The 20,824-nt window shown below is 35.5% G+C and overlaps 1 protein-coding gene across 2 annotated transcripts in view; it reads left to right on the top strand.

Moving 5' to 3' along the window:
* Positions 1 to 19,221, top strand: part of Cals (calsyntenin 1) — a 185,003-nt gene extending 165,782 nt beyond the window's left edge. The window contains exons 14-18 of one of the 2 annotated variants that reach the window (XM_069846795.1): positions 102 to 218; positions 2,644 to 2,920; positions 5,030 to 5,202; positions 12,218 to 12,455; positions 17,374 to 19,221. In XM_069846795.1, coding sequence (XP_069702896.1) covers positions 102 to 218; positions 2,644 to 2,920; positions 5,030 to 5,202; positions 12,218 to 12,439 — 789 coding nt within the window. In that variant the 3' untranslated portion in view covers positions 12,440 to 12,455; positions 17,374 to 19,221. The remainder of the gene's footprint in view (positions 1 to 101; positions 219 to 2,643; positions 2,921 to 5,029; positions 5,203 to 12,217; positions 12,456 to 17,373) is intronic. The other variant, XM_069846796.1, reaches the window with a different exon arrangement.
* The last annotated feature ends 1,603 nt before the right edge of the window (positions 19,222 to 20,824 follow it).

The raw sequence follows: 20,824 nt of genomic DNA, 5'->3' as shown, positions 1-20,824 counted from the left end.
TTAAATTATTTCTGTGGGAGCATAATAATGTGCATGACTGGTTAATACATAATTGTAGATGCGAAATTAATTAAATATTAAACTGTATAATTTCTTGGCAGGTATTGCGTCAGATACAGTACACCAACAGAAAACCAGCCTACTACCTGAATCGTGTATTCAAGCTCACTTGCTCAGAATTAAATGGAAGGTTCATGAGCAATGAATATGTACAAACAGTAAGTACTCCCTTATAAGCAAAAGAGCAGGGACTCCTCTACTGTTAATAGTATAACAATATTTAGACATATATGGCAGTGTGAAAATGGTAAACAAGAACGTTTTTTGTCACTCTTGAGTACAAAAACCATAAATTGTATTTTGTAGATCCATGAAGTTTACGTAAACTCTAAAAAAAAGTCATAAGAATCGTTAAATTTACTGAAAAGATATCTTTGCTTAATGTTAGGTATTAGCCTAACATTATACATAATGAATTCGCTTTTTGTGCAAATGACAAGCATGGGTGGAAATAAATTTTTTTGGTACCCTTACCTTTCTGGTGAAATACGAATTAATTATTTTACTCGACATTTTCGTGTTTTTTCGTCCTAACATTCTTCTATATAATATTACTTCTGCTACATAGATAGATCACAAAAATTGTCTTAGAACATTTCATTTTCGTACAGTCAGAATTGTGTGAAATTAAAAAAAAAATAACAACAACAAATATGCATAGCAATACTTCAGAACGAGAAACTAACTAGACTATTAATAGTTCTCTTGTTTCTGTTCATGGGAATTTCTGTTAATTGCAACCATATTTGATAGTCATACTGTTTATTGACAACAGTGGAAGATATTATGAAATACTATGTATTGTACTTTTTTCATTGCTGTTAATGAATGAGGAATTGCCAAATTATGTTAACATTCATTCCAACATTGCACAGTTCCACCATAATTTAATTGAATGAAACTTTCGACATTTCCTCATATTTTATCAGGACAATATATGTATAACACTCTTATTTTAAAATACTTACAACTTCGTATCTATTATAGTTATATACAGCTTGCGCTTGTTTCATAACATACGAGCGTCATAATTACCATTATAGTCAAGTTTCATACGACTTTTTATGCTCGACCATATTTCAAACTTGAAATTATTCATAAGTATTCATGTTATTCTTATCTGACTGAGGAGCAGAACTGACCTTGTGATTTTTTCCGATACACAAATGTCGACATTGACCTTGATATAATCTAGAGAGTAAAATAAACATTAATCTTGATATAACCTTGAAATTGAATTATACATTGAAAAACGAGATGACAAATTGAATTTATTTCAATATTATTTACAATTAACGCTAATTATTATAATAACAGAACTGACTTTATTTCAAATATAGGTGATTTATTGATTTATTGTTGTCTTTCGATTGCATATCCGAGAATAATCGATACTTGCACTTTCATATTGCTACAATGGTGTTTTCTGATTGGTGGAACACCTGAACTTTAATGAATAGGTCTACTTTAATGAGGTCCATTAAAGGGCTGCTACCAGGTGTATAATTACTACATTTCGGCATGGTCGAGCATAAAATAATTACTGTCAGTCTCGTATGCATAATTTTTGTTCATTAAAATTTTGGCTTAAAATTAAAAGAAAAAAGCTGACATTTCTGTGCAAGTAGTTACTAAATAACGACAATTACAAGGATAGTTGATAAAATTTAAAAAATATAAATTAAGTAAAATATATGTGCTTTTATATGGATGATTATTGTAATAAAAAAAAAAGAAAAAGAAACATGTAGAAGTCTGTTTTCTGAGACATATTAATAGACTGCAGGATGAAAGTATCAGAATCAGTAATATTCCACAAAAATTGGAACATATGGAATATTCCTTCATTAAAACTATATTTGAATGTAGTTAATTCAATTTAATTTCAAAGGCATAATGATCCGTTAAGTACAATATCAATTAAAAGAGGAATGTAATTCAGTCAATACTTAACAAAGAGAAAATACATAAAATTCTATATTATACCAAAAGTAACATTACATATATTTTGATGACAAACGTTTTCGCCAATCATATTGGCATCCTCAGGTCGAGCAAAACATGTTAACAAAGTGAACACTGGTCTTAACTAGTTAAAAACAACATTAAAATCAAGATAATTACAGGGCTTTATCCTGTCACCGTTACTCGGCAACACGACTGCCCTATTTGTAGCATCTTTAATCTGATTCCGAAATTGTTACCGCAATACTAGGAGAGATCGTGCTGTCCCCCCTCTTCATACATGCCTTTACAACACATCATTTTGCATACAGCTTGGTGGCTACATCATCCAATTTTATTACTTGTTTTAAGTTATATCATGATTTTAATGTTGTTTTTAACTAGTTAAGATCAGTGTTCACTTTGTTAACATGTTTTGCTCGACCTGAGGATGCCAATATGATTGGCGAAAACGTTTGTCATCAAAATATAATATGTAATGTTACTTTTGGTATAATATAGAATTTTATGTATATTCTCTTTGTTAAGTATTGACTGAATTACATTCCTCTTTTAATCAATTCAATTTAGTTTAATGTTTTGAGTCTCATTGACTAAACAAACTCTTCCTTTCTTCAGTTGACAGTGATTCACCCGAGATTACCAGCAAGTAAAAGCTTGAACACAAAGCCGTCCAATTCCCCAAACTCAGCAGGACATGACGATAAGAAGCCGACACCTGTAGTGGGTCACCATGGAAACGGGGCTGCAGCATCAGAATCCACGCAGGCACAGGCACAGCCTGCTCACATTCACGTAGACAGGCACCATGCTGAACTGAGACCAGCGCAGACCATCAGCGATGTGTACATGGCAGGAAACATGGATTCTGCCCAAGCTGTGGTAGCAGGCGGAAGTAAGTTTACAGAAACTATTCAGCAAGTTGATAATCTTCACTCTGTGTAAGGAAAGGAAACATACTAGATGATGTAGTCTTATCTTTCTTATACTCGACTTTTGTCTATTTAATAACTTTCGACATTCAGATATATCCCATAGATATACCATATTTACTAACTGAATTTTCTTCCACGAGTAATCCACCCCTCCCCCAAGATTTTTATGCCATATTTATCAGAATTTTATTTTTCTCGCCTAATTCCCCCCCCCCCCCTTACATTAAACAATATCGAACACACTTTTTCTCTTCAAGAGCATTTTTCGTGAGAATTGTAAGTATCAAAAAAATAAGGATGGGAAACCCAAAGTTACATAAAACTCGACTATAGATTGACAAATCGAACTGAAACCCTGACCGAGTTACTACATGGGTGCTGGCTGTCTTGGGGAGGAGCAAGTGAGAAAGCACGGGGGGAAGGGAGAGAGCACTATGCACTATGTACTTGCAGGTCCACTCACAGTTTGTCGAACCTGCTAACAAAAGCATTAAAAGGTTGACTAGTTGCCTGCAATGCTAGCATAATGGAACCTTCCTAGCCGACAGTCGAGGCAAAAATGAAGAATCCGTTATTGTGGTAATACTGGAGAGTGGTTCTTCTATTGGTCGCGATGCCCACGCACACCCTCTCAGATATTTACGTGGTGTTTGGTGACTGAATGACGAGGAGCGAGGGAGAGAGAAGTAAGAAAGAGAGAGTTGGTGTGTTTTATGGGGTTTCACTTGAAGTTCTCAAACTATATATGTCTAGTTAAACAATTAAAATAATTATGGAAATGCGAAGGACGAACATTTTTGCTGTTACAGCATCATCAGGTCCTATTTCATACACTATTTACTTATGAACATTATATTTCTTGACAAAGTGTTAATTACATTTTTAACCCTTTGTCAAGAAACATGTGTTCATAATTAAATAGTATATGGAATAGGACCTGATGATGCCGTAACAGTGAAAACATTCGTCCTTCATACTTCCATTCATTCATAGTATTCTGCCGAAGGGCAGGTCTTTTACTGCAAACTCATCTTTCTCCAATCTCCGATTTTCTGCCTTCCTCTTTATCTCTGCATATGATCCATATATCTTAATGTTGTCTATCATCTGATACCTTCGTCTGTCTCGAACTCTTCTCTCGTTCACCATTTCTTCCAGTGTATCCTTCAGGAGGCAGTTTCTTCTCAGCCAGTGACCCAACCAATTCCTTTTTCTCTTCCTGATCAGTTTCAACATCATTCTTTTTCCACCCACTCCTTCTAACACAGCTTCATTTCTTATTTTGTTTGTCCACTTCCATAATTATTATTTTAAATGTTTGACGAGACTTTTAGTCTAGTTTATGTAATATAAGTTATAGACTGAGTAATTCAGTAATAAATTTCTGATTGCTTGTAACTTACTGGATCAAAATGTTAATAAAGATACCTTAATAATAGATTATTATTATATGGAGGCTTAGTGCATTTTAAACTTAAAGCAGTTGCTTGATTTAATTAGCAGGAATTAGCAAGCGAATAAGAATGCAGCTTCATGTAGAGGTGGCAAGGGAGGGGAAATCATGTGGCAGTGAGGCAGTGCGCCAAGTCATTGAGTCTTGAAAAAAAATAATTGTATTCTATGCATTGAATCAAAATTAGTTATTTTTGCATTAGTGGAGATAAAAAAAAATCGTTTAAAAAGAATTTTTGACGTAAATTGTGGGTTTCACAGCAAAGAGAATTGAACATAAAAATACATTAATCATATGTAATAATTATTGGAACCGTGAAATTTCAACGTTAAATAGAGGTCATGTAAAAACGGGGTTCTACTGTATATTCAATAGCAAGAGAGACAAATGACATCTAATTGTAATAGAGATATCCAGTAACATGCAACTGTTTCTTCAGGTATTTAGTAGCAACTTCGTGAAGCACCTATAGACTCAAATTTATGTACTTTTGGACTGAAATTGTTTTTGAAATGGTTTAGTATCTTTATTCTTTATACAAAGATTGCATTTTCTCGTTCTAATAGCATGACTCCCACAGTAGGACATGTTGTAATGATAAATTATTCATCATCAGGTCACGCTGTAACAATCATCATTGTTGTCTGCGTGGGATTCCTGCTCTTCATGATCGTCCTGGGAGTAATCCGCATTCGGGCTGCACACCATCGTGCTGCACAGGAAGAGATTGCAGACACAGAAATGGCCTGGGACGACTCTGCACTCACAATCACAGTGAACCCAATGGAGGTACACGCTCGCACTTTATTTGCCTTCATTTATTACATGGAGGAAAGTTTTAGTTGTAGTCATCCAAGTCTGGATGGTTAGACAAAATTGGCCGTAAGACAGCATATCTGTTATTTGTCTTCGCATAACATTTGTAACATTGTCGAAAGAAATGTTGTATACTGAACACCTAGATAAACAGTCAGGCAATATTAAATGTAAGGAAAGTCAATGGTCGAGATTTCATTTATTGATGTGAAAACATTTTATGTGATAGCCATGGGGTAAATTTCTCAGTTATACAACTGAAATTCATTGTGGAAGATAGGCATTGCTGATCGCAAAGTCAACATTACCATATAAAGAGTCCACTGCAAGAATGATGGATGTCATTTGGAATACATTTTGCAGGAGAAGCAATTGAAAGTTTGAAATGCTTAGCGCTCAAAGCTTAACTGTGATTTTCCGATCAATACTGGACAATGACTATCGTGGCGAAGTGCATCAACATTGATTAAAAATGCAGTAATCATAGATTACGAAACGACGGTTAAACAGTAGCCGTGGTTAAAATGTAATTTATGTGCACCATTCATAATCACCGATTACTAAAACATGGCTAGCTGACACCTCATTTAACCAGAGTAAAGTCTATGATGGTACATTGTTTCTACAAAATGACTAAAGGAAAGCATCCATACCGCTGCAAAGATAATAGTCAACGTCTAAAAACGACTGCGCTCACTATGTTCTACATCGAAATGAACATATCCTACATTTTCGCGTTTCGTTTGTTTGCCTTTGGGCGCTGTTACATTTGTGAGTTCCATTTCTTTGTTTTTCAGTACTGTTAGGTTAAAATCGTACAAAATGGAAAATTGAATCCAAAAATGATTATATCCCAATGTTAGGTTGAAGTATCGATAGACTTAATTACTAGATTTAAATGTATTATATAAAAATGATGGAATATCCATAAAGTAAAAGGATGCAGAAGATTGGTAGGAATGTGTGAACGATCTTGGACCCCATTTACACCAGGGAATTGTGCATTACCCTAAGATCCATCCATAACCTCTCTTTGTTCAGCCAGTGACATAGAGAAAGAGATACCGGTATTTGAGTATTCCCTCTTAAAATACAGAAAATAACAGTTACATAGAATCGTAATATAAGCAGCCGATCTGTAGGAGAAATATGATTGTTCTTGTGTTATTTCAAGTAATCCATTTGTAGATTTTGGTAAACGAAATCCCTCCTGAAATTTTCTGTCACCTATTTCCTGGTAAGAATTCTCTCTTTCCACTAAAGAACCTTCACGCTCACACTCTATCCAAGTAATTCAAGTACTGCACAATAATAATCGTCTTCGAAATAATCACCTGTGGTTCTGGCCGCCATTTTGCTTTACTTGCTCTATTAATCGCTGGTTACCTCCTTTAACCGCTCATATTTGGCCGGTTAGAGATTACTGTGGTTAACCTCCTATTTAAGTCATAACCGAGGTCGATCCACCATAAAAATGCTTAATTAGGGATTAGGTGACAATTTTAACCGATGGTTACACTAACCGACGTGATGCACGTGGGCATCAGTGTTAATTCCATATAACTCTCTATGTACATTCTATATGTCTTAAGCTATGCATTGACAGTCTTGGTTCATTTTACACAAGAAAATGACATCTATCATTCTTGCAGTGGACTCTTCATATGGTATCTACAATTCCGAAGGATGTGAAGACATTAATGAATTTGTTAAAGGAAAAAAAAAGACGTTGCAGAAGTTCAAGTTGTAATGTACTGGTTAATCAAAATAAAAAGTACGCAAATTCAGAATGAAGTATACAGAATATAGCCTTTCATAACCAAATATGGTTATTATGTAAATATCGGGGGCGAAGCTGAAGGGTAATCTGTGAGCCTTAGATTACCCATTGGATTTTGAAGAAATAAGCGCATTTATATTTTCCTGTTTTCATTGGTATAGGTAAATGAAATCTCTAGTTTTCGGTCTAGTTACGGAAGGATTGACGCCAGCTCCTCGGCGCGGAACCAGCACGTAACTACAGTGTGGCTACTCGCTGATACTGCTTCAAACCAGGCTCACGGCAGCAGCTAGAGAAAGCATATGCGCATGCGCCAAGCGGAGTGCTTGCATACGTCACTAATGCTAGACAGCTCTGTGAAGAGCCTAGACTCAGCAGCACCAATCTCAGAGTCTGCTTCTGCTACAAACGTCCCGAAATTCAGCTACAAATACCAAAATGAAGCCACACACATTCAGAGAGTAATAAACAGAATCCACGACCTGTGCTATAGTTACAATGTTGGAAGGCGGATGTGTTGGAAATGTCATTAATTAATTTAGAGCCAGTTCATTTTTGTTGCATAGGCGACTCCCAATAAAGACACTGTCGGGTGTCGGCGAATTCATGAATCCAAGAATTGATGGTTAAACAATGGGCGCTATTCACATAACAGGAAAAGAAAACTGAAAATACCAAAGCTTTCCTTGCCATAAATAATGGTCGCTGTGTCCGGAATTCAGTCCTACCTTAAATTTTCTGTTATGTTTTCGTAATTTTTTGCGGAAGCGAGAAACTTCTTATGGCTATTAGAGTGTGAGAAAATAAAATTTGATAGAAGAACGTGTTTACACATAAAATTGAGAGTATTCACAAATAGTCATTCGATCGAATCTCATTCGGCTACATTTTGCCATTGGACTATATAGCTAAAAGCTACATTTACCGAAATCGGCCACGGTTGGCAACGCTGCAGTCTGTCAGTGTGTGAGAAATAATAGGGCAGTATTCATTTTTCGTCGGTCTGTTTCCGTAAAGTGCAGATGTGTTCATTATTATCATGTATCATTCATTATCCACTTACGTTTTTATTCAAATAATCACCTGTGGGTTCGGTATTTCGGTACTACGAATACACTTATAGTATAGAATTCGAATTAGTTTAACTACTAAAACGAATGTGAAATTGAAAATATATTTAACGGTTGGTGAAGAATACTACGTGAAAACGAACTTTTCCTAATGAATCATTTCGACGCAGGAGCATGACTGTATTGGTTAGCAGCAGCGTCTTTAAATAACGACGCGGTGGTGAAGTGAGAGCGGTATTCCAGTGCATGTTTGTGAGTTTAAAAACGTGGATCACAAACGTTTATTCTGACCAAACAAAGCATTTGCCTGCAGGTTTTTTGCTGGAATATTTTTTGAACAATGGCCTAGAAAAAATCTATCAAGAAACAGTGCGGTTCATGAGACTGATTCTCATCTTCCCTGTATCTACTGCGTCGAGTGAACGAAGTATGAGTGCATTGAAGAGAGTTAAGACATTTTTAAGAAACTCCATGTCAGATTCTAGACTGAGCAATTTGAGTAGGCCTATTCTGGCTATTGAGAAGGGTTTGTTAAACAGTCTTTTCAGGGATGACATCTTCAAAGAACGCATCATCGACATCTATACAGAGCAAAAAACACCCCGACTGGAGTTTATCTAAAAAAATATATATATATGTATATAATTTTAGAATACCCAGTTGCATGAATGTAGCTTCGCCACTGGTAAATATGTTATGTTATTTATAAAATGAATAGGCTACTTATCATACAATTTTGAATTACGGCAATATAAATGAGTCTGTCAGAACAATGGTAGTACAGTGCGTTCGTAGCTCGGCCGGACCACTAAAACATTCAAATTTGAAAATTGTACTTTCAATAATCGTTCCTTTTAAAATTATTCATGTTTATTTTTTATTTCATCGTCCTTAATTAAAAGTTTTCTTGTTTATTTCATCATCCCTAATTAAAACTTTTCTAACACTTGTTTATATTATTTAGGTTATGTCATAACGGTCTGGCCGAGCTGCGAACGTACTATACCACTGTCAAGGCTATGTTCCAAAGATGATTAAATACATTGGAATCACAAATATGTAGTATGTACAGTAAAATACCACTATAACGATATAGTAGGAACCTCTGAAATTATTTCCTTGTAGTGAAATTTCGTTATATCGAAATTCATTATTTTTTAAAGGAAAAGGCATACTTGTACATTTACCTCTATTTTTTTATTTATTTATCTAAACGATAACAGCTCCCTGTATTAACAGGCTGCCACAAAGACAGAGCATATTGAGCAATAGGCAGTTGGAAGTATAAATAATATACATATGTTTAAGTTGAAGGGAGTCTTACAACAACGACAAGAAATGACTGAATAAATAAGCAGATACTAATTAATTAGTTGAAGATCATTGTTGACCGTAGAGATGGTTGCTGAGTATAAATATTGATCCTCTCAGAGCTGCAAGAACGATGTCATCAATTGCCTTCCTCTGTAGCCGAAACGTTGCCAGGTCTGGAAGAAGAAACCGGGAACAGTTCTGCGCGCTCCAACCATAAGACCTATTACTTCAATTTGTTGTAGACCGTATTTGTCCATGAAATATGGAACGGTACGTACATAGATGTCGTTTTTTTCCCTATTTACATCTTCAGGTTGGCTCTTTTGTTTTTCAAATCTAACGGTGGGATCGATGATGTAGCCATTGTTGTTATTTAGTGGGATGGCAATCATGTCTATTCTTCTTGTACTGCCATTGTCTGCCAGTCCGTGAACTTCTTTGAACACTTGAAAATTTATTGATCTAAACTGTTCGGCTATCATCGAACGAATTCTATGGTGTCGTGAGTTACGGAGTACTTCACCATGCGGACAAGAGCCCAGGACATGTGCAAGTGTTTCTGGCTCTCTGTGGCATCGCCGACAGAGGATGTTGTCCTGAGTCCTGTCCGGAAGGGAACGTACGGAAGACACGTGTGCAGTCATTTTAATAGCTTCGCGCCACTCGCTAGAGGTTAGGCCTTCACGATGTCGTATCCAGGAATTCGCCGGAGTAAACTCGCTGTATAGCTCTACGGCACGACCTTTCTGAGGTAGCTTAGCCCAGCCTCTAATTCCTTTTCTCGCAGATTTTTCTCATACGTCGAGTGTCATACAAACTGGTTCGTGGGTGTTTTGCATGTCGGCCTGTAAAGTATCCTTAAATAAAATAAAATAGCTGAACTTGCATTGGATTTGAAAAGATGATGTTTAATAATAGGAAAAGTACAAAATTCAAATTTTATGAAGCACTTTGTTGGACAAGAGGTACCATGTTGTTTGGGAAGCCATGTGTCGAGATATGTGAGCTGTGATTGGTGGAAGGAAACTAAACGGAGAGAACAAGGGAACAACTACATGAAGAAACTAAGACTCAAAATTCAGACACATCTGCATCATAGTAGACATGCTGAATTAGATAGATACTTAATGACCACGTGACTGTCCACTGTGCAACATTGCAGTATTATTATAATATCAAATATGTCTCTCTATTTAAAATGCTTTTCTCGTTAAAAAGGCAGATTTTTTTGGCAAGGAAGTGAAATTTTTATTCGTTATACTGATTTTTTTTTTCTTCTTCGTAAAAACGAAACTCATTAAATTGAAATATTTTAACATTAAATTATATGAGGAGAAGGTAGGAGACTGAAAATAATTTCGTTATACTGGTGTTCGTTATAATGGCATTTTAATGTACCATGCTTTGGTTAAACCTATTATGTTTGGTTTCTGCATACCGAAAATGTTATGGAAACTTAATGCAGTAAAATTCTGTCGAAAAAATAAACCTATTATGTTTGCTTTCTGCATACCGAAAATGTTATGGAAACTTAATGCAGTAAAATTCTGTCGAAAAAATAAACCTATTATGTTTGGTTTCTGCATACCGAAAATGTTATGGAAACTTAATGCAGTAAAATTCTGTCGAAAAAATAAACCTGTTATGTTTGGTTTCTGCATACCGACAATGTTATGAAAACTTAATGCAGTAAAATTCTTTCGAAAAAATAAACCTATTATGTTTGGTTTCTGCATACCGAAAATGTTATGGAAACTTAATGCAGTAAAATTCTGTCGAAAAAATAAACCTATTATGTTTGGTTTCTGCATACCGAAAATGTTATGGAAACTTAATGCAGTAAAATTCTTTCGAAAAAATAAACCTATTATGTTTGGTTTCTGCATACCGAAAATGTTATGGAAACTTTAATGCAGTAAAATTCTGTCGAAAAAATAAACCTATTATGTTTGGTTTCTGCATTAACGAAAATGTTATGGACACTTTATGCAGTAAAATTCTGTCGAAAAAATAAACCTATTATGTTTGGTTTCTGCATACCGAAAATGTTATGGAAACTTAATGCAGTAAAATTCTGTCGAAAAAATAAACCTATTATGTTTGGTTTCTGCATACCGAAAATGTTATGGAAACTTAATGCAGTAAAATTCTGTCGAAAAAATAAACCTATTATGTTTGGTTTCTGCATTAACGAAAATGTTGTGGAAACTTAATGCAGTAAAATTCTGTCGAAAAAATAAACTTATTATGTTTGGTTTCTGCATACCGAAAATGTTATGGAAACAATGCAGTAAAATTCTGTCGAAAAAATAAACCTATTATGTTTGGTTTCTGCATACCGAAAATGTTATGGAAACTTAATGCAGTAAAATTCTGTCGAAAAAATAAACCTATTATGTTTGGTTTCTGCATTAACGAAAATGTTATGGAAACAATGCAATAAAATTCTGTCGAAAAAATAAACCTATTATGTTTGGTTTCTGCATTAACGAAAATGTTATGGAAACTTAATGCTGTAAAATTCTGTCGAAAAAATAAACCTATTATGTTTGGTTTCTGCATTAACGAAAATGTTATGGAAACTTAATGCAGTAAAATTCTGTCGAAAAAATAAACCTATTATGTTTGGTTTCTGCATACCGAAAATCTTATGGAAACTTAATGCAGTAAAATTCTGTCGAAAAAATAATGAGTCAACGTTTGATTCCTCACTCAACATCCCCTTATGTAACACTCAGATTATTGCGACATTTTTTATTATAGTTGCTGTACATTAAAAATTGTGTCGTTTGCGTATATAATTACACACGTGAATGTATTGTAGCAGTTGGATGGGTCAGCTGGCCAAACCGGAGGTCGAACAGGTGGTGGCAACCAGGCAGGCAATGGTGGTGCTGCAGCCGGTGACGATGACGACTCTTCAGATGATGGCTCAAGTTACCGTGATGACGACCTCGACTCTTCAGATGAAGAGGAGGAGGAAGAAGGTGCGGAAGGAGGAAAGGTCAAGGACCTTGAATGGGATAACTCGACACTTGCCATCTAGAGGGGCAGATTTCAGGGTAAGTGCAAGGTTAAATTGTTTGTTTTGAAAATCCATTCTTTGGTCTCTCCTCTTTCCCCCTCTACCCACACTTAAGCAGAACCGTATACAGATAAATTGTCCCATTTTCTTGTAATACAGTGATGTAATTCGGGGTATCATGGAAAAGTGAAGTAGTTTTTCATAATCATGGAAATATTGGGTACTGGTACAGTTGGGACGTTCATTCTGTGCCGGTGAGAATCATGTGGTAGCTAGCCAGTGAGCCTACACTCTCGCGCATGCGCAGAATATGGCAAGTGGCCAGTCTCGCAGAAAGCCTTGGCTGTGTAACGTCGTCCTGCCACGTGCGTGATAATTGCTGTTTGTTAGTTTAGTTAGTTCATATTCATATTGTTTATTTATTATCGTGGCAAATTGCAGTTGTGTGTGTTTGTGTAGACTAAAATGCCTCCTATTCAGTCTAAACTTGGCGCAAAAACACTGCATAGCCAAACTCGGGAAGTTGTGAACAATATACATTCTTTCATGAAGAGTGAAGCAGCTTCTGGAGACTTTTTAATACCGCTGAAAAAGGTGCAAGAACGAGTGAGTGCAGCAACTAAAGTGCCCGAAAGAACAATAAGAAAGATAATTAAAGAAGGGAAACAGTGTGAGGAAGAAGGGACCTCTTTTGGAACGCCCGGTAAAGTTCATCGTGTACCGAAACGCATCACAGATGTTGATGATTTTGATAAAAGAGTTATACGACAGACTATTTATAATTTTTATATAAATGACAAAACAGTGCCCACTGTCAGTAAACTGCTACCTAAACTAAAAGATGCCATGAACTTTAACGGCGGTAGTACAAGTTTAAAGATCATTTTACGTGATATGGGGTTTAAATGGAAGAAGACAAGAAATAATAAAGCGGTATTACAGGAAAGGCATGATATTCGAGAACAGCACGTATCATATTTACGCGCAATAAAGAAATACAGAGAAGAAGGTAGGCCTCTAATATACGAGGATGAAACGTATATTCATAGCACGCATACAAGACCAAAAAATTGGAGTGATGACAAAACCTCAGGTTTACTGGCGCCTATTTCGAAAGGACCTAGGCTTATTATTGTTCATGCAGGGGGTCGAGCGGGTTTTGTACCTGGCGCATTTCTGATGTTTAAATCGAACAGGAAAACTGGAGACTACCATCATGAAATGAATGCCAACAATTACCAGAAGTGGATAACGGAAAAGTTGATTCCGAATTTGCCCCCTAGATCTGTTTTTATAATAGATAACGCACCTTACCATAACGTGCAGTTGCATAAAGCTCCCTCAAGTAATTCAAAGAAAAGTGATATGCAGGACTGGCTTAGAAGAAACAATGTGCAGTTTCAGGAAAATATGGAGCTTTACGGCTCATTAAAACACATAAGCCACTTCATAAAACTTACGTGATTGACAATCTCTTAGCTATGAATGGACACTGTGTACTCAGATTGCCACCGTATTCACCTGAGCTAAATCCATTGGAATTGATTTGGGCAGATATCAAGCAGTGGGTAGCCGGTCAAAACACAACTTTTAAATTAGAGCAAGTGATGAAATTGTGCCAACAACGGGTTGATGACATCAGTGTAGAAAAATGGGAAAAAGTATGTGAACATGTTGAAAAAAATCGAAGATGAATATATTGAACAGGAAGGAATTATGGAAAATGTAATTGAAAGCTTCATAATACGGGCGGAGACAGCAGTAGTGAAAGCGACGATGATGAAGATGATGATCATAACGAAAATCACGACGACAATGGTGGTGATATATCTGGTATCGAAAGTTTGTCTGATGATTAGATATATTGATTGCGTCTGTTTCTCTTCATTGCTATATAATTGAACCATGGATATCATGTTATGTTTATAATCAGTTTGTATTTATTATGATAACACGTGTGATGTGATAAGTGATACTGGACAACTGTGAGTGGAATGCGCCGTTCATCGCACATCCTGGAACCAACTGCGCATGATGATGTCACTACACGCTGCAGATCCCAGCCGAGGCGGTAAGTCACGTGTTTCTATAAACTCACTCTGTTGCTCAAGTAACCAAGCACACCGGCACAGAACGACCGTCCCAACTGTACATGAGTATGTCTCTACATGAATATCAAAATACACTAATCCTCATTCCGTACATGAAAACTCTGCATATCAACACACATAATGCAAAATCCTTCTGCGCCTTGACCCAGAAAATGAGGCATGCTTCAACACGTGTGGAGCAATGACAGATGACGTGATAAAAGAGATAATTATTTAAAAATAACATAGTTCACACAGACAAGCAAAATTAATTAAACATAGGATTTTTATAAGAATGCACTTACATTATGAAGTGTCCACACCAGGTAATGGACTGCTTGTAAATGGTTTTCTCTATGATATTCGAGTTCTGAACATACATACATACATACATACATACAAACAGAGATTTCCTTTGCAGACCCGTCCCACTCCAACTTCTACCTAACAAAATCTGTTGGTGGGTGTCACGCGGTTGTACGTTAGCATACAGACAGGTTCATGCACTCTTCCCTATGCAAATCAGTCCCACTCTACTTCTTACCGCTTAGCTTCCTCAGGACAGGCACTCTGCATCACTATCATTAAAACAATGGAACATTACTATCTGGGACTGGTCTGCATAGAAACTTTGTACATACGGGCTATTCCATCTAAACTTTTTCTGTCCGTAGACAACTGTGATACAATGCTTTGTGCAAAGTTTGAGGCATCAGAACTTCATAGTGTTTAAATTAAAAATATTTAAATTTATCGTATTTTCATAAAATTAGTAACTTTAAACTGTTGTGGCTCTGAAACCCTTTCACCCAATGATGAAAATCATGGTTTATTTTGATGCTGAAAAGTTAAAGTTTATATTGACATGTAAACAGTTTTTCTTACTTTTTATGGAAATGGAGAAATTTAGATTTTTCTTAATTAAGACGCCTTTGTCCACGAAAAAATATTTAAAAAATATATTGTTAGATTCCGCATTGAAAGTACAAATAAACACATTTTTTACTAGTGCGATGTTGATAAGAAAGTATTGAAAAGTACACTCGTGAACTAACCAGCTGACTGTGAGGCGGGAGCTAGCCGAGGAAAGCAAGGCCAGGAGACATAAACACATGACGTGTAGTCTAGTAGCGCATAGCTGGGCTAGCTTTATCAAAGGTTTTCATAAACACAGGAGTAAAATGACTCCCAATGCTCGCTTATCTTCATCTCTTGGCCAGTGCGTGCAGTACTGCACCGTTCAAGTCCAGGAGTATGAAAATAATTTATTTAATACCCTCAAAACTTATTGCCAAGCCACTAAGCAAACGATGCCGAATCCCTCTTAATAATGCAAGGTTTTTTCTCAATATTTTTTACATTTTTACAAATGGGCAAAAAGCCTAAAAGTAAGTAAAATCAGATTATCCGTCTCTCTCTGTATACAATAAAAATAAGGATTACTTCTTAACATAACCTACCAAATGTCAGCTTCAAAATAAACTCTCGTTCAATGTGTTCTGCAGTAAATGGTTCCAGAGTTCTGAGCGCTGAAAAAGGCTTGTTTTTATAAAATACGCTAAATTTGTCGCTCAACAATACGAAAACCGTTTGACTTTCGATAGTATATTTTTGCAAATGCATTCTCCTCAGCACCTTGTATAAATAGGGAAAAAATTAGAGTATAAAAAAATTCGAGGTTTTTTACTCATCGATTTCATATGGAATAGCCAGAGTGTAAGAGAAGGCCCTATGACCTTAACTCTGCCAGCATAAATAAAGAATTATTATTATTATTATTATTATTATTATTATTATTATTATTATTATACATACATCAACTAGTGGTGGGTACACAGCTGTTCACCCATATGAAGCCAGTTGTGTAGACCAATTTACTGACAGCGCCATTGCTCAGAGTCTGCTATGGGAGGTTGGTCTACACTACACCCACAATGAAGTGAGGTGAGATATGTGGGATGCCACAGAAGAACCGGAGTTCCCAAAGAAAACATCTAGTCACTAGACTACCGTGGCAGCTATACATACACACACAGACCTGCGTAACAGTAAATACTATACTAACTAAATGAATATGCACTGTATTTTTAAGCCTCCTAGTACTAAACGACATTTCATACAAGTTGAGAGGATGCGAAGGCATTTCTTTCCCCTTCTACTTGCACCTAGTCCATCAGCGACAGAGATGGTAGCTGTTACCTCTTACACCTGCACCCCCCAAGCTGGACACACGAGAAAATAAAATATTAAATAAAGTACTAAGTAAATAATAAAATACAGCCATACAGATGTTTGACAATTACATGTTTGGGTATATTTTAGTGCCGTTCATACAATATTTTCAACTAATAATTAATTAAATGAAGGAATGTTAGCTTCTAGTATGTATTTAGAGGGGAACGACACAGTGCAGACTGTCCCATTCTGAATGCCATAGAGTAGCAACTATCTTCTGCTGTCAGTAGCTTTTTAATGTGCCAGTTGATTTTAACAGAAATGAAAATTAAATACAAACGCTTAGTGTAGACTTCCGAAATGAAGATTACTGGTACAAATGTTAAATAATGCAATTTGTCACTGTGTTGAAAACCAATTAGTCGAATGTTTGTGAAATGGACAGTAGCATCTTCCCCTTCACTGATGCTAGAGAGTGTGAGTAGAGGAGAAAGGCCTATCAACCAAACTGAAATGTTAATATCACTTCCCCAAGACTGGCCTCTGATGTCATAAGGGATTCTTAACCTTTTGCAATCAAGATGTACAATTTTCCAGTTTTATTTATTTGGAGTTTAGAATTCAATTTTATGCACTATAAGCAAAAGAAACAGTTGTATTTTAAAAATTGCACTTATATCACTTTTCTAGGTGGAATAAGTGTACTGCCTACTGACACAGCTGGTCTGCCCCATGTCTGGATGAAGCATCCAATAAAACTCAACTTTTACCACCAGGTATGTCTCCAATAAACACATAGATATACCTACGACAAAGTTGGATTCAGTCCCATACAACAAATAAAAACAATATCCTTTCTTACAGAAGCAGAAATTTGTATAATTTTTTTTTTAAATAATTATTTTGCTTCTGCCCTAGTTTTAAATAGTGTTTTGGCAAGTCATGAGTAGTAATGTTTTTGGGAATGTATTTAAATTAGTTTCTGACCAATCACTAAGCACCACAATTATGCAGCCATACCTTAGCTAGTGTGATCATATAAAAACGGTAATTTTGAGGATGTGAACCTTCTCATATCAGGATTGTTTCAGTTCAGCAAATGACTTTAGCCTGATTTTGCAGTTAATATCCTTCAGAGTTGCGATTTCTTTTTCCAGTGCTTAGAAGTATTATAATCATCAGTACAAGTTGATGCTGGCAGTTTATTTTTCACGAGCATCACGACACTCTGTTTTGAACCAATAAATTCACTATTTTGGATTTCTTGCCATGCAGCTAGAAGTAGTTTCATCACATTGCCGTGTATGAAAGTAGGGGGAAAAATTCAGGGTTGGTTCATTTAAATTAGGTAAAAGACCTGTAATATATATTTTTTTAACTGTAATTTTACTTTGTTAGACGAGATGTGTAGGGAATGGCCGTTATAGGTTACTGCGTGTGCAATGCATTTAATGGGGTAACATAAAAATTGATGATTTGTTGTCTCCCTGTAAAAGAGGTTTCCTGTAGGCTTTACCAGGGTATTAGTTCGCTTGGAGGGAGCTTCGGTTTCTTGCTTATTTCGTCTCGTGCCAGTAGCGTTATGTTTAGTTGTAATACAGACCACTATAGCTATCTACTGCCTTTCGCACAAATATTATTTAAGTTACATTTTATAATACTTCTGTCACATCCCCCCTTTGTTCAACATACAGTATTGTTCACTTCGCATTTCTGCAGGACTGCATGTGAACTTTAGGTCGCCTGAAACTTTGTTTTACTTGGAATGAGGGTCCAACTGGGGAGAGGACATACTTAGTGCCATAAAAAAATATTTGAATACAGTTCAATGTGAGGTACCAAATTCATTCTTCCTCTGCAGTCTGTGTATGTTATTCTAGAATTAAGTAAGTAAGGGGTGTGGCAACTATTTTATATGAGTTTCAACTGTGCCACCTGTGGTGTAAAAGGAAATATACTTACATTGATGCCTAATTTTTTATGTGTTTATATATTTAATTTTCATTACAAGGACAGTTCCGTCATTTTTTCTATAACGGTAAACAGGCAGCTTTAATGAAAATTTTGTCTTAAGTTTTTGTTTGCTGAAAACTGGTTCCTTAGTGGCAGGTTGAAGTAAGCTTTCGGTCACTGGTGTAAATGTTATTTTGATAGCTGTGTATATTTTTAATTATGCAAGATAAGTATTAACTAATTCTTTACACGTAAGGTATACCTAGTAACCTGGAATTCGGATGTAAATGGTGAGTTTTTATACTATTACATACTCTACATGTAATGGAAATTAACTTCTAGAAGTCGTATTATACTTGGGAGGTGTGAAATGATGTCGTAAATCTGCAGCATGTTGATCCACTGCAGCTGCTTAAATTGTAGGACTCATCAGTATTCTGGCATCGACATCAGTGACAGTCAGAAGCAACATTCCATCTTCATTTGCTCAAACTAACTGCTGCTTTCTTTCTTCGAAATGTAGATCCTTTCTTCTTTCGCTCCCGCAGCATTGTAATGTTGTGCGCTTTATTTGACCTCAGAAATGGGAACACTTATCTGTAATCTCACCTTACTTCTAGAAGTTAACATCTAGTACAGCATTTGCTTTGTTTTTTAATGTAACAGATATTTATTTTATTTCTATCTGTATTAATTTTAAATGATAAGTTGTAAGATATGTCATGCTTGTCTTGGTGTGAGATTAGCTTTGCATTTTTGAAACCACTTCATAGTTGAAATTTAAGGTGAATTTTCCATCATTGGCTCCGATGGTTGTACTGTACACAAAATAACTAAGAAGTAGACATGGTATGAAATGTCGTTGCAAAATAAAAAATTGAAATATGCATATCACGTGTGAACAAATTATGTATTTACACAAGTTGATTTGTAAGTTACTTTTTTTAGTGTTTTCTTGAAAGCAATATGTAACAGTATTTTTCATGTTGGTTTCAAAGACTGGCAGAAGCATTGTTTGACCACCGTAATCGCACATTATCTGTCTATAGTTCTGCGTTTGAATGAAAACCTTAGAATTGGGGAAAATGAATGAGTTTTTTTCTAATGCTCCAGACATAAAACCTTGAAGAGGCAATTGTAGTTATGAGCTTTTTTAAGAAAAATGAAATGTTTTAAACATGAAACTTTTTCCATACTTGCACTTGTGTGAAAATAAATGCATATACATATATATATAGTAAATTAATCAACACATGATGGTCTCATACGAAGTGTACACATTATACATGCAAGCCAGATGTTTTATTATGGTGTGGGACAAATAATTGAAACTTAATCATGCTGTTGTAGTTATGGAAACACTATCGTAGTGAGGAGCTTTATAACATATTTTTGTTTTACTTTAGAATGATTTAGGCTTGCAAGAATTAACTAATACACTTAGAATAAGTATAAAAATAACATTAAAACAGTGCACACTCTCAAGAAACACACAAATTTAAAAAAAAAAGATATTAATGGAATTTTAAAATGAGTATATAGGATTTTATTATTAGAATACAAATATGCCACATGAAAAATTACACATATTTCATAATTAACTTTGCTGTAACTGGCTTAAGGATCTATGGGACATGATGCAGGCAGGTTTCGTATGTGTTTGTTGCAAGAATGGTGTTAGGTGATTGTTTTGTGTAAAATATTAGTATTAAGCGATTGTATTGTAGATGGTGGAAGGACATTGTGCTTGCAACAGACACGCAGAACCTAGCAGGAGCTGTTGGATGCAATTTTGCAACTTTTTAAATACTTTTCATATATCGCTTTGTGCTAATGGATTTAAAGATTAAGTACTCCATAGAAGATTTCATTTACTCGATAAAAAAAATGTAATATGGTTTTCCATGTTCAATTATGACATATCCTTAAGAAGTTTGTTATTGTTGAGGCAATTTTTAAGGTGAGTTAAAATGGAAAATGTGATATTTGTGATTATTATACCCCTTTGAAATGTTCTTTGTAGAAATGATCTTGAAATTCATTAACATGAAGATTAAATCAACATGTGCTGGCACAGAATTGCTGCAGTACCAAGGAACAAACAGCTATCAGCAAGAACATTTTAAAATTGTGTAGATGTTTCAACAGAAATAATCTCCCCACATTTTATTTTTTCAGAACATTCCAA

This window comes from Periplaneta americana, chromosome 15 (genome assembly GCF_040183065.1).
Source record: "Periplaneta americana isolate PAMFEO1 chromosome 15, P.americana_PAMFEO1_priV1, whole genome shotgun sequence".
Lineage (NCBI taxonomy): Eukaryota > Metazoa > Arthropoda > Insecta > Blattodea > Blattidae > Periplaneta > Periplaneta americana.
Note: the sequence above shows the minus strand (reverse complement) of the source record. Positions and strands in the feature narration are given on the sequence as shown.